The sequence below is a fragment of the Oncorhynchus masou genome, chromosome 17 (assembly GCF_036934945.1).
Source record: "Oncorhynchus masou masou isolate Uvic2021 chromosome 17, UVic_Omas_1.1, whole genome shotgun sequence".
NCBI classification, from domain to species: Eukaryota; Metazoa; Chordata; class Actinopteri; order Salmoniformes; family Salmonidae; genus Oncorhynchus; species Oncorhynchus masou.
This window is the reverse complement of record NC_088228.1, coordinates 33,817,810-33,833,232: the sequence shown is the minus strand read 5'-3', so window position 1 is coordinate 33,833,232 and position 15,423 is coordinate 33,817,810. Positions and strand designations below refer to the sequence as shown.

Below are 15,423 nucleotides of genomic sequence, written 5' to 3'. Positions count from 1 at the left end.
AATGACTTGGCGGGTTCCAAGAAAGCTATGACATCATACTGAATTATGTCACTTAGCATTTTCTAGCACACCAGGGTTGAATTGAAATTAAACATATCTTTGTGGAAAAATATCAGATTCTGTCTAAATTCAGTATTTGATTACTAGAGGAGCAGTGGAAGTACAGAAAATGATACTGAAATTAAGTTATATCTCACTTTTCATTTCATTGCATACATGAATGAATGATAATATTTGCTGTAGGCCTAGGCTAGTTATGTCATTCTCACTAACCCACTGATAAAACATACTGTGGGTGTTCTTATAGAGATGTTGGTTTCAGGGCGAATAAACTGCATATGCTTCTGAGGACAAAGGGCAGAGAGTTTAGAACAGGATGTTATCTTCTACAATAAATAGTTTCAGTTTCAGTTAATCTGACTAAAATAAAATGCACACATACTCCATGTTTTTCTGTTTTATTGACGAAGCAGACGCGCTCATGATCAAAATGGTATGATGCCGCTTTCAAGTGCTGGTTGGAACTAGGTCACTCAAAAATGTCCGACTAGCTAACTGATTGAAAGCGGCGCGTGAATAACTACAACCAGTTAGCAAGTCTAATATTTTCGAGTTTCCAAATTACGTCAACGCAGCATGTCAGCCGTCCCTAACCCATAGATGAAAGCGCGTGAAAAGACGATACAGGAAATTACAATTCGCAAGACCTAGAAACAACTTTTCAAGAAGATTTTCGATTACCATTCAAGTTGGATTAAATGTTAAGCGTCCAGCACTGCAAACCAACTAAAGTATTGTTTATTTTATTTTTTGTAATAAGGACGGGAACACCTTTTTTCACTAACGTTTCGGTTGTGCAGGTGAACTAGTTTTTTTCTTATCAACTTGTTTTGTAATGCTGGTGGATAAGGGAGCTTCCCTTTGTCAATAATGTTCATGTGTAACGTTACTACAGGATTCAAATAAATGGATCGTTATGCCAGGTGAGGAATAACATTTGATTAGTATTTATGTTTAGGTGTTATGTGACTTTGTTGGTGTATAGGCTACAGTATGCAATGGAGTTTGGTGGTTGCCAATACTCACACAATACTACTGTAGTCAAACTAATGGAGTCCCACCTCTTCCCAGGTGAATTCCACAGGTATAGAAAACTAAACAGTACTTAATATGGCCACCAGATGGCCTAAACTCTTACATGCAAATAAAATCTTTCAATCCCAAAGAGACAGTAATAGCTGTTAAAACGCATAGGCCTATGGTAAAGAAAAACAACGCCTGTTGTCATTCTGTTTGGCAATGTAAGTAGTAGCCTTTAGGTCGGTTAACGTTGATAGAACTTGTTGACTGAGTTTGTTGCCATTTCTGTTTTATTGAAAGGGAATGATACCGCGTTCACGTCGTGATCGGAATAAGGAAACTCGAAAATGTTCCCTACCAGCGGTACTAGGAGAAGCCTCATGAGACCATTATTATATTAGTAAAATGCACATGGGATACTCCGACCAGAGCAAACTGCAGTCGTTAGGTATAGTAACCGAAAAATGTTGGGAACCACTGTGCTAACTTGTTGAACGCGGCACTCGAATAACTACAACCAGATAACGAGTCCAAACTTTTCGAGTTTCCAAATTTCAAATTGTGCGTAAACTCAGCATGTCACCCGCACCCAACCCATCGATGAAAGCGCGTGGACATAAAATATAGGAAGTTACAATTCACAAGAACTTGTCAAGAAGATTTTCGATGACCATTACAGTTACATTACGCGTCCAGTCACTGCCAACCGAAAGCATTGTTGCGTTTATTTGTATATTTTGCAATAAGGTCGGGAACACCTTTTTTTTGCTCACCTTTTGGTTGCGCAGTTGAGCTATCAACTAGTTTTGTACTACTGGTGGGAAAAGGGAGTTCCTTGTCGTCAATGTTCATATGTACAGGATAAAAATAAATGGACCATAATGCCAGGTGAGGAATAACATTTGATTAGTGTTTGTTATTACATAGCGGGAAAATTCCTAGACTTAGCCCATTCAAAGATGCTAACTACTTATAGCGCAGTGACTATAGTCGTCTACCTTCTGGCAGGGGTAGTTTTGTTGAGAAGGGTGCAATTGCCTCCTGCAATTAGGGGCATTCCTGTATCTGCAGGAACCCCTTTTTATACTTCTATTGGACCATGTTTAAATTAGGCCAGGTGGGAGGCGGGGGCGCTCCAGTGCAGTAGGTGGCGCTAATGCACAATAACGTTGGATGCCAGCCACCGATAAACACCACAGAGAAGGGGCGGGATGACAACGATAGCAAGCTGTACACTAGTAGGCAGTGTCGTGCTAACAAAGGACACTGTGCTAGCCCGAAGGAGGACTCTGGTACACAGCAGACCGGAGGGCAGGGGCGACACCGTATGTTAGCTTGCAAACTGACGTGGATGTCGATTATGGCACCTCGCCTCTCTGATTCAGAGGGGTTGGGTTAAATGCGGTAGACACATTTCAGTGGAAGCATTGTTGTACAACTGACGAGGTATCCCCCTTTCCCTAACAAACTTCCGTACTTGGCCGTGTCCCGTACATGTGACCGTATTAGCCCCCCTAAAAATGTATACTTCCAGGTCAACTGTATTATGAATACAAACTTCTCCGCTTTACAGCAAAATCATTGACGACGTGACCTTCATGCTTGCCCGTCTCTGCATGTTTGAAGAAGGCAATGGTTCTCCGCCTGTTATTTAAAAAAAATGGCGAAGGGGGAAGCGAAGACTACTGAGTAATAGTGAAAGGGGAGATATGTCGTGTGGGAATTTTTTTTTTTACCCGATTTGTCCAATTTATCACCTCAAAAATGTTTATGAAACACTATGAAGAGTTTTTATTTATTGTGTCATTACATACCTATTTGAAGGTTTGCTTTGCGAATCATGATTGGCTTGCAGTGATGACGCGAAAATTATATGCATTCAGTTGTACAATTGACTAGGTATCCCTCTCCCTGTCTTTTTTTTTTTTTTTTTTTTTGAGATCATTACCTATTTTTTTAAAATTAACAACCAATACAGAAAGTACATGAGGGAACACAAGTGTATATATAGATTATAAACAATGGACAATTGAGCTACCCCCTTGCTCGATTGTCCATTGTTTATAATCTATATATACACTTGTGTTCCCTCATGTACTTTCTGTATCACATTACAATTACACAAGGACCTTGAGGGACATACATACACTTACAATTCTAACAACTTTTTTAGTTAGTTAAATACTCTATCTTAAAATACAGTTCAATTTATTTTTTGTAGGGTAAGAACATTTGTTTTTTGTTTGAAAATTTACATTTGTGTATATGAAATTTGGCCAAAAGAATAGGGAACTTAATTACATAAAAATGTTTCGGCTTATTTCTATCGTATGTAAAGAATCCAAGCAGTATATCTCTCCACAATAGTGTAAAATCCTCATAAATGTGTTCAATTATAAATCTACTGATGTCTTGCATGAATACAATGGCAAAAAAGATGCAACACTGTTTCTGGGTGGTCATTACGAAAGGAGCAATTTGAGTTGATGTTTTCCTTAAACGTCTTCATATAGTGGTTGGTAGGATAATATTTATGAATAATTTTAAAGGAAACTTCCTTAATTTTGTTAACAAGTAGGTATGTGTGTGGCAACATCCAAACTTTTTTCCAACAGATATTATCAATAAATCCATTCCAATAAGGCATGACATACAAACATCCTGCTGAAACAAGGATCGTATCGCTCTGTGTGTTGAATGGACCAAAAGAGAAACAAATCTTTCCTACTGATGAGTCAACAGGGTCAATAGAAGGTAGGCTATGAGGGTCAGGTCTTGACAAGTTCCTGAATAACAGAGCAACACCTGAGGGAATGGCGTCAAACAATTGCAAAATCTTTAGGTGTTACAGGGACCTTCTAAAGTGATAAGAATATTTCCCTGTCCTTTTCACTTTCTTGTATCTAATCTGTAAGCGAAGCGCGTACGATACGTCCTGATACGTCACAATGTACACTAGCTAGCAAGTAGAACTCCGTTACACAGCAGTCGGGAGTAGGGGTCAACACTGTGTGCTAGATAGCTAACCATCAAGATAGCTTGCACACGGTGTCAGATGACCGGTAGACAGTGTCTTTCACCCCTCCCCCCATGTTTTTTCCATTACACAGGAGGCAGGGCAAAACCATGTGCTAACTAGAAAGCTAGTGGGAGGGATGTTCATACAGGAACCATTGGAGTGGGGTGGGGTTGTTTATGAAGGACCCAATGGGATGCTCGAGGGAACTGCAGGAACGCCCTGAATTGCAGGCTGCAGTTGCACACTGTTGGTTTTGTAAAGAGCCCCGAAGCCTGTTCTAAACGTTAACATGCATCACTTGCGGTACAGTTTTGGAAACAGGAGGAACATCTTTCATATCAGTGAGAAATAATTTTAGAAAAACAAAATATAAAATTACCAAACACCTTTTTTTTAGGGTTAGTCTTCCCACACAGCCATATTTCCATGTTTCAGCGTTTGTTTAGAGTACGGAAGACCGAGTCGAAAAATGCTGTTGGCTGCAACTGTTAAAATCTGTTAAAACAGTGGACAGTAAGTTTTTATATTTTTTGCATTTGTGAAATTATTTTTATGTGATATGAAAGTATAGGGCTGTTTCTAGAACAGTACTGCAATTGTGGAACCCCATACCTGTCCTTGGGCTATAAGAAGCAACATTAGGCTCTTTTAGTTCATTATTGGGCTAGGTTATCCCTACTATCCGGTGCCTTTTCTGTCCCCCGGAAATATAACCTCTTATCACCTTTTGTGGATTCCAAATAGCTTTAAATATACAGTGCATTTGGAAAGTATTCAGACCCCTTGACTTTTTCTACATTTTGTTACGTTAGAGCCTTGTGGACAACTTTTTTTATCCTCATCAATCTACATACAATACCTCATAATGACAAAGCGAAAACAAGTTTTTAGAGATTTGTGCAAAAAAATGTTTCATAATAATACCTTATTTCATTGAGGTATTGTGTGTAGATTGATGAGGGGGGAAAATGAATTAATCAATTTTATAATATGGCTGTAAATGTAACAAAATGTGGAAAAAGTCAAGGGGTCTGAATAATTTCTCAACTGTAAAACTAGGTGTAGTTAACCATAACTGAGATATGGATCTCAAAGGGAATTTTATGCATTTCGTTTTTTTGTAGATGTAGGTGCTTTTGGCATGTCCCCGGGTCCTATTCATCAACTTCTATGAGAAATATAAGCCATCTGTCACGATTTACCAAGGTGGGTGGAATCAGGCGCAGAGAGCAGGTTTCAGTGATTTGACAGTTTATTCTCCGATGCATAAAAGACGACGGTCATCCCAACACACAGGGTGAATAATCCAACATAGGATCAAAATAGACCGGAGAATAAAACACAAGTACTCCACCAAATGACATGAATACAAAAAACAATCCCGCACAAAACAAGGGCGGGACAACCTACTACATATAAGGACACTAATTAAACTAAAATACAGGTGAAACTAATAAGACAAAACCAACAAACAAATGAAAAAGGGATCGGTAGTGGCTAGTAGGACGGTGACGACGACCGCCGAGCACCGCCCAAACAGGCAGGAGAGCCAACCTCGGCGGAAGTCGTGACACCATCAAATAATAAAATATTAAATCCTTCATTATTTTATAATCCTACTTAAAATCTAAACTTTTTTCTGAATTATTGTATTTAATATTATTATGGTTTCCTGTGTGTCCCTGAACACTTTCTACCCTGTTAGTTTATAGTAATTCCCCTTAAAAAACAGACCCTTCCCACAATGGCATCATGTTCAGGAAGTATCTTAATTTTGGGGGTTGGAAAACAATAGTGGAAAGCTAAATAAATCATTATACCTCAGTGAAAGACATATGTCACGCAGCTAAAGTTTTACAGGGATGAACAAATTATCTTCAGTCAGTCTTTCTAAATAGCCCTTCCCAGCTTGATAGTTTATACTCATGGCTAGAAACTTCAATGATCATTCGAAACTTGTCTGCCTAAATTGGGACATGGGAGAGTCTTCAGAATCATTGTTTTTATCTTTTTTTAAATGTAGATGTTAATGCCGTATTTATAAATTTTCTGTTAAAATCACTATAATAAATGTTTTAGCTTTCACCCTGGCCCGATATTAGCTACACTATCTAGCTACTTTCCCCTCCCTTATTGCAGGACAGCAGCAGGCAAGCTCACCAGCAGATCCGACTTGCTTGCTTACAACTGCACTAGGGTCAGACAGGCTTCCTGTGTAGATTAAAACACAGAAGAGGTGGCATGAGATATGTCTCGGAAAATGTACCTCAATCCATGTAGCCTACAATGTATTTTTCTCTGAATTGTCTCATTATTCCAACTGTTACAACGAGAAGAATAAACAACTGCTCATTTTTCCTGAAAACTGCCCTTTTCATCCTTATGCTAGGTAGCAGAAGTCACAGCAGTAGACTACGGTAGTGATTAAAACCTGTAACCGGGATCCCATGACCAATTTTCACAAAAGCCAGGTATCTAGAAAACAGTTGACTCTATTGATTTTAAACTGGCGTCGAGAACAACGCGGCAGAGGCTGGCGACTGGAGTGAGGAGAGGAGGAAACTTCCATTGGGCCAAGAAAAAGAGCAGAGAAAGGGAAACTCACCTTAGTTATGATCAACTGAATGGTGAAAATATTGGCCTGTTTTGCAATTGACAATGATGTCATTGTTAACAACATTGCTCTATCATCATTACTAAATACCAGTTTCACTTGCTGTGAAATTTTTATATAGTGGCGCAGCCAAGTGTTGCAGCCACAATCTTATTTTGGGAGAACCCTGGCATAGTGGCCATATCTAGATTTTAAAAGCTTTAAATGGGCACTTCTGATTTTTGCGGTATTTCCCGGGACTCTCAGATAAACATGAATTCTTCCCGGTATTGAAAGTTGTTAAATTGTCTGAAAATATTCATCCCTACTGTACAAGGAAATCCATATGGTTAGTACCAATCAGGAGTTGGAATTGAAATATTTTTTGTTCTGTTCCACTGTTCCAACCAGCAAAATAAAGTTCTAAACCAGTTTGAATAAAAAAAAGTTAGTTGATATTGTTCCTTTTTAAACATCTGAAATCACATTGTTTGTTTTCTCCTTTTAGCTCAACATTAAATTTCTTCACCAATCAGTGTGGGTAGAGAAGCTTGCTATATGGAGCGGGCAGGCAATTTGTTTACATACATTGGACAGACAGGTGTAGGACGCAAGATGCAACTGATTTTGTGGGTGGGAGAGGGTGGAGGCTTGGCTCGAAGAGCTGGCCATCTTATGACATACATTGTCTGACTTGGGCTCCCAATTATACCGACGGAAGAACAGCTTCAATGAAGAAACATTGAATGTCTTTGAACTTAAGAGTGTTTGCTTAATGTTGGACCAGAGCTAGCTGTGTGTGCAGATCAGCACCAGAATTAAAAACATGTCTTACCTTTTTGTCGTTATTAAATCCAATGTGAAACATGATAACTATAGTATCCTTAACGAGCATTGAAAAAGTTGACCCATTCTTCTGTAATTAAAAATATCTATAATTTCTGAATCACGCTTGTACAGTCAATAGGCTAGTAGACTATGCTCCGGAGAGTTTAGGGACTTTAAGCCTACACACGCACATACTGGCAAAGATTTCCAGATGGCAATCAGGCAGACACTGGAATACGTTTCTGCGTGACCGAGCGAGGGCTTTGCATAGGCACTTTGTTGCATTTGTTGTGGGACTGGAAAAAATGCTTGGAACGTAAAATAACGTTAGTAATTAACTGGTTCCCATGTTTTCAAAATATCAGTACTGTTTGGAACGGTATAGATCACTTTTGTTCCCGGTCCTGATTCTTTTCCTGTAAAATTGTACTTATTTTTCTGATCTGTTCCTTGAACCGGTTCCAACCCCTGGCACTAGTACCAATATCACAAGTTATTTATTGTGTAGCCTGCTATCCTACTCGAAATAATCAAGTGGGATGGAACAAATTGGCCACGTTAACTACTGCCAGCAACATAATACAGCTGCTCGGTGAAGAAACTACTGCCCAGTGGGGAGCAACAGTGGAGTGGGAAGCACCTAGACACAACACCGTTGCACCGGTCATTCACACGAGCTTGTCGTTACGTTTGCTAATTACTGCAAGATATTTCTCCCACGCCCATCGAAATAAACAACTTTATTTTACAAGTTAACTACCACAATGCTTCTGTTGCCAGCATTAAACTAGCTAGTTCGGAAGGGCTCCGCAGCAACTGACTGCAACAAATCCGTCTCCACTCAATTAAGCTGTGTGACATTTAATTTTACCTTTATTTATAAGAACAAATTCTTATTTTCAATGACGGCCTAGGAACAGTGTTCAGGGGCAGAACGACAGATTTTGTACCTTGTAAGCTCGGGGATTCGAACTTGCAACCTTTCGGTTACTAGTCCAATGCTCTGACCATTAGGCTACCCTGCCGCCCCACATACATCATCAATTTTGGCACCAGGTGTGTCCGTATAGCCATTCCTTTATTTTTACTATTTTATACATTGTAGAATAATAGTGAAGACATCAAAACTATGAAATGACACATATGGAATCATGTAGTAACCAAAAAAGTGTTAAACAAATCAAAATATATTTTATATTTGAGATTATTCAAATTAGCCACCCGTTGCCTTGATGACAGCTTTGTACACTCTTGGCATTCTCTCAACTACCTTCACCTGGAATGCTTTTCCAACTGTCTTGATGGAGTTTCAACATATGCTGAGCACTTGTTGGCTGCATTTCCTTCACTCTGTGGTCCAACTCATCCCAAACCGTCTCAGTTGGGTTAAATAGCCCTTACACAGCCTGGAGGTGTGTTGGGTCATTGACCTGTTGAAAAACAAATGACAGTTCCACTAAGCGCAAACCAGATGCGTATCGCTGCGGAATGCTGTGGTAGCCATGCTGGTAAAGTGTGTCTTGAATTTTAAATCAATCACAGACAGTGTCACCAGCAAAGCACCATCACACCTCCTCCTTCATCCTTCAGGTGGGAACCACACATTCGGAGGTCATCTGTTCACCTACTCTGCATTTACAAACTCTTACAAAGACACGGCGGTTGGAACCAAAAATGTATCATTTGGATATATTAGACCAAAGGACACAATTCCACCAGTCTAATGTCCATTGCTCATGTTTCTTGGCCCAAGCAAGTCTCTTCTTATTAACTTTTGACTGGTACTTTACATGCATGCATCCATTGTCAACACTTTCAAACAGTTTTATGTGTATGTCCCTAACAGTGTTGCAATATGATTGTGTGAACAATCTGCCTATATGTTCTTCTGAAAGTCAAACATAACCCTTTTTTGATAGAATACCCCCAAAATGAATTATTTTTTCCTTCAAGTTATGAGATCCAAAATGTCACCTGAGAGTAAGAATGACTCAGCTGTTGAATCTCATTGTCATTGGACAAAATATTATATTGTATGGAATGGAGGTTAGGGAAGTCTTGGGAAAGTTGGTTGCTTGGAGGGAATAGAGGCTATTGTCTTAGTGGAACAAATACTGAAGAAAACATTTGTTCCCTTTTCTGGTGTCTGCATGCATACAGGCTCGACAGACAACTATGCACTCACTTCTCTTAGAAGCTGGGTTAATTTGTTGTGTCGTGTTTCTTCCCTCACTGCTTCAGTGGAGTTCTATACTGTATAGATACAGTATCCTATTAAATCTCTGCAACTATCAATGGCTAAACAGATTTATTCTTAAATTAAAGGGGAGAATTATTATAATAAGTTCTGATAAATAAGTATTTACTGTCATGTAAATACTTTACTTAGAATGCCACTCTAATTCCATTTGTAATGTTTACAGTGCATTCACAAAGTATAGAGATCCCTTCACTTTTTCCACATTTCGTTACGTTACAGCCTTAATCTAAAATGTATTGAATTAATTGTTTTCCTCATCAATCTACACAATACCCCATAAAGACAAAGCAAAAACTGTTGTTGTTAAAATAAAAAATAATAAAATTGCAACATGTATTCAATATAAAAAACAATACCTTACATAAGTATTCAGACCCTTTGCTGTGAGACTCAATTTCGAGTTCAGGTGCATCCAGGTTCAGCTGATCCTTGAGCTGTTTCTACAACTGGATTGAAGTCCACATGTGGTAAATTCAATTAATTGGAAATGATTTGGAAAGGCACACACCTGTATAAGTTCTATATAAGGTCTCATAGTTGACAGTGCATGTCAGCGCAAAAACCAAGTTATGAGGTCAAAGGAATTGTCCGTAGAGCTCCGAGACAGGATTGTGTCGAGGCACAGATCTGGGGAAGGGTATCAAACATTTCTGCAGCATTGAAGGTCCCCAAGAACACAGTGGGCAAACTTTGCAATTGGGGGGGGATGGCCTTGGTCAGGGAGTTGACCAAGAACCCGATGGTCACTCTAATAGAGCTCCAGAGTTCCACAGTGGAGATGGGACAACCATCTCTGCAGTACTCCACCAGTCAGGCCTTTATGGTAGAGTGGCCAGACAGAAGCCACTCTACAGTAAAAGGCACATGACAGCCCACTTGTAGTTCGCCAAAACACACCTAAAGGACTCTGACCATGAGAAACAAGATTCTCTGGTCTGATGAAACGAACATGGGAACTCTTTTGCCTCAATGCCATGCGTCATGTATGGAGATAACCTGGCACCATCCCTACGGTGAAGCATGGTGAAGGAAGCATCATGCTATGGGGATGTTTTTCAGCGGCAGGGACTGGGAGACTAGTCAGGAACAAGGGAAAGATGAAGGGAGCAAATTACAGTGAGATACTTGATGGAAACCTTCTCCAGAGTGCTCAGGACCTCAGATTGGGGCAAAGGTTCACCTTCCAACAGAACAACAACCCTAAGCACACAGCTAAGACAACGCAGGAGTGGCTTCGGGACAAGTCTCTGAATGTCCTTGAGTGGCCCAGCCAGAGCGCGGAATTGAACCTGATCAAACATCTCTGGAGAGCTGTGCAGCGACGCTCTCCATCCAACCTGACAGAGCTTGAGAGGATCTGCAGAGAGGAATGGGAGAAACTCCCCAAATACAGCTGTGCCAAGCTTGTAGAGTCATACACAAAACGGCTTGAGACTAATCACTGCAAAAGTTGCTTCAACAAAGTACTGAGTAAAGGGTCTGAACATTTATGTAAATGTGTTATTTCTTTTTTTTACATTTACAAACATTTCTAAAAAACAGTTTTTGCTTCGTCATTATGGGGTATTGTGTGTAGATTTAATGAGAAAAAACAGCAATTGTATCTGTTTTAGAATAAGGCTGTAACCTAACAAAATGTGGAAAAAGTGAAAAGGTCTGAATGCTTTACGACTCCACTGTATCTCCCATACTCCTCCCTGACTCTACCGCATTCTTTTCCCTCTCTCCCTACCCAGTGGTTACATCCTGATTGGGAGAGGGCAGTGCTAGTGAGGTATGCTGGAGAGGTCCTGTTTGTGTGTCAGCCAGCAGGATGAGTGTGTCTGACGGTGTGGTAGGAGCGGCCAGCCTGGACGTAGATCAACAACAACAACAGCAGCCGCAGTCCGTCTTTCTCCAGATCTACCCACGCCTGTCCCAGGACAAAGCAGCATGTTGTACTCTCCAGGTCAGCCCAGGGGCCACAGCGGCCATGGTTATCCAGAAAGCAGGGGCCACTCTGGGCCTGGACATGACCAGACCGTATGCCCTGCTGGAAGTCAGGCAGGCTGAAGGGGAGGAGAGGAGGCTAGGGGACACTGAGATGCCTGTGGAGAGGGTGTTGCTTTGGCCCCCAGGGGCCAGAAAACGGCATCCCCAGGAGAAGGGGTATTACTTCATCCTCCAAGCCCAGGGAGATGAAGGGGCTCTGGGGTCAGAGATGGACGGTGGTGGTGTACCTTCATTAGAGGAATATGATGACTTGTGCAGCCTCTCCACCCTGACCGAGGACACTATCCTGGCTGCCTTGCGCCTGCGCTTCTACAAACACAACATCTACACGTACGCCAGGGGCATCCTGGTGGCAATTAACCCCTTCAAGTTCCTGCCGATCTACAACCCTAAGTATGTCATGATGTACAACAACCAGCCACTTGGAAAATTAAGCCCTCACATCTTTGCAGTGGCGGATGTGGCATACCACACCATGCTGAAGCAGCAGGAGAACCAGTGTGTGGTGATATCAGGGGAGAGCGGATCAGGGAAGACCCAGAGCACCAACTTCCTGATTCACTGTCTGACGGCGTTGAGTCAGAAGGGCTACAGCAGCGGGGTGAAGAGGACCATACTGGGAGCTGGGCCTGTGCTGGAGGTAAGTGTGTGTGTGTGTGTGGGGTGTTAGGCCTGCTTCGGAAGCAGCATTCCTTTGCAGACATGTAAAAGGCCTGTTCAGTGGCGCATAGTCTTTTTATCTCCAGAGAAGTTTTTGTGTCTGCATTTAAAAAGCTGTAGTGTAGCCTTAAAAACCAACAATCGTGCCGAGGTGCTTTCAAGGGTATATGACTGCAGTAGACATACTTTTGTTCATGTAGTGTATGTGGATACCTGCTCGTCAAACATCTCATTTCAAAATCATGGGCATTAATATGGAGTTGGTCCCCCTTTTTGCTGCTATAACAGCCTCCACTCTTCTCGGAAGGCATTACACTAGATGTTAGAACATTGCTGCGATTCATCCCAAAGGTGTTCAATGGTCAGGGGTCTGTGCAGGCCAGTCAAGTTCTTCCACACCGACAAACCATTTCTTAAGGACCTTGCTTTGTGCATTGGGGCATTGTCATGCTGAAACAGGAAATGCCTTCCCCAAACTGTTGCCACAAAGTTGGAAGCACGAACTGACTGTTATGCACCTGTCAGCAACGGGTGTGGCAGAAATAGCCGAATCTACTAATTTGAAAGGTTGTCCACATGCTTTTATATATATAGTGTAATTTTCTTGCCCAGCCCTAGCGGTCATGCATACTAGAGGTCGACCAATTTTATGATTTTTCAACGCCGATACCGATTATTGGAGGACCAAAAAATGCCGGTACTAATTAATCGGCCGATTTAAAAAAATAAATAAATAATAATAATTAAAAATATAATATATATATATATACTTTTGTTCATGTAGTTCATGTATTTTAAAATTTTAAAATTTGTATTGATGACAATTACAACCATACTGAATGAACACTTGTTTTAACTTAATACATTAATAAAATCAATTTAGTCTCAAATAAATAATGAAACGTGTTAAAATTGGTTTAAACAAAGTGTTGGAGAAGAAAGTAAAAGTGCAATATGTGCCATGTAAAAAAAGCTAACGTTTAAGTTCCTTGCTCAGAAAATGAGAACATATAAAAGCTGGTGGTTCCTTTTAACATGAGTTTTCAATATTCCCAGGTAAGACGTTTTCAGTTGTAGTTATTAGGACTATTTCTCTCCATACCATTTGTATTTCATATACCTTTGACTATTGGATGTTCTAATAGGTACTTTAGCATTGCCAGCCTAATCTCGGGAGTTGATAGGCTTGAAGTCATAAACAGCGCAATGCTTGAAACATTGCGAAGAGCTGCCGGGAAACGCAGTAAAGTGCTATATGAATGAATGCTTACGAGCCTGCTGCTGCCTACCACCGCTCAGTCAGACTGCTCTATCAAATCATAGACTTAATTATAATATAATAACTCACAGAAATACGACAATTAGGTCATTAATATGGTCAAATCCGGAAACTATAATTTCGAAAACAAAACGTTTATTCTTTCAGTATTCGGTATTTTATCTAACGGGTGTAATCCATAAGTCTAAATATTGCTGTTACATTGCACTACCTTCAATGTTATGTCATAATTATACACAATTCTGGCAAATTAGTTTGCAACGAGCCAGGCGGCCCAAACTGCTGCATATACCCTCACTCTGTTGCACAGAACGCAAGAGAAGTGACACAATTTCCCTAGTTAAAAGAAATTCATGTTAGCAGGCAATATTATCTAAATATGCAGGTTTAAAAATATATACTTGTGTATTGATTGTAAGAAAGGCATTTATGGTTAGGCACACATTGGTGCAACGACAGTGCTTTTTTCGTGAATGCGCTTGTTAAATCATCACCCGTTTGGTGAAGTAGGCTGTGATTCAATGATAAATTAACAGGCACCGCATCGATTATATGCAACACAGGACAAGCTAGAGAAACTAGTAATATCATCAACCATGTGTAGTTAACTAGTGATTATGTTAAGATTGATTGTTTTTTTTTACAAGATAAGTTTAATGCTAGCTAGCACCTTACCGTGGCTCCTTGCTGCACTCGCATAACAGGTAGTCAGCCTGCCACGCAGTCTCCTCGTGGAGTGCAATGTAATCGGCCATAATCGGTGTCCAAAAATGCTCATTACCGATTTGTTATGAAAACTTGAAATCGGCCCTAATTAAACGGTCATTCCGAGTTAATCGGTCGACTTCTAATACTACAAACAGTACATAATAAGACCATTATACTGCATTGTGAATTTTGTGATTTTATTCTTATTGTTTTAGCGGAAAACCGATTTTAAAAATAAGAAGGCAGTTGTCTATTTGTCACATCAGTACTATTAATGTTAATAAAGCATAAGAAGACTTCATAATAAAGTGAGAAGTGTTACTGAGATAGACTCGTATGCAGAGGCGAGATCCCGGTCAGAGCTGCAGTAGTTTGAGTTCTCTTTGTGTGAACAGTCTTCAGATGAGAACTCAGCTCATTATGCAATAAATGAGGCACTCTAGGGCAGACAGGAAACTATGTACGCGAGTAGAAAATACACACACACACACAGCTTACTGTTTGCGCCTGGAAGTGTGACCTCCAACCTACCCACTGCAACCACATCACAAACAATATTTCATGTTTCATTGAATAAGACATTGTTGTTCCTCTGTTTGTTTATCACTGCTATTTACAAATGGATGAGTAGCAATGAGTAACCCGACAAACAGCTCTTGTCTCTCCGGTTTGTTTCCTATTCAGTTTTCAGGGCTAGTGAGCAAAACAGTTCTGCCAGAGCTGCATTCCAGCTGCTGAGTGAATAGTGCTCAGTCAGGTTTGATTGGGGAACACCTTTTCAGTGAAATGAATACCACTTGTCTCTTTACCACAGAAAATAACAGTGATTTCTTCTGTAACAGCCAGTCAGCCAGCTAGTCACTCTGTCAAGTCAGGTGAGCTTTTTTTTGTCTTAAAGGGAAAGTGTCCTATTTTGAGACAGGCTTGAAAATGCAAATAAGCCAATAGGCAGAGGGTAGCACACATTTCTGAATGATTCTCTTAATGGTAATAATAATGATAAC

General features: G+C 40.4%; 1 protein-coding gene across 9 annotated transcripts in view; it reads left to right on the top strand.

Annotated features, from left to right (window-relative positions):
* Positions 1-621: 621 nt before the first annotated feature.
* LOC135558908 (unconventional myosin-IXb-like) overlaps positions 622-15,423 on the top strand; it is a 76,259-nt gene continuing 61,457 nt past the window's right edge. For 3 of the 9 annotated variants that reach the window (XM_064993127.1, XM_064993121.1, XM_064993126.1), the window contains exons 1-2: positions 624-983; positions 11,517-12,412. In XM_064993127.1, the coding sequence (XP_064849199.1) occupies positions 11,594-12,412 (819 nt within the window). In that variant the 5' untranslated portion in view covers positions 624-983; positions 11,517-11,593. Of the gene's footprint in view, positions 984-1,225; positions 1,302-1,666; positions 1,969-4,391; positions 4,613-11,516; positions 12,413-15,423 lie in introns of those variants that run through there. The other 6 variants (XM_064993128.1, XM_064993129.1, XM_064993125.1 and 3 more) reach the window with 5 other exon arrangements.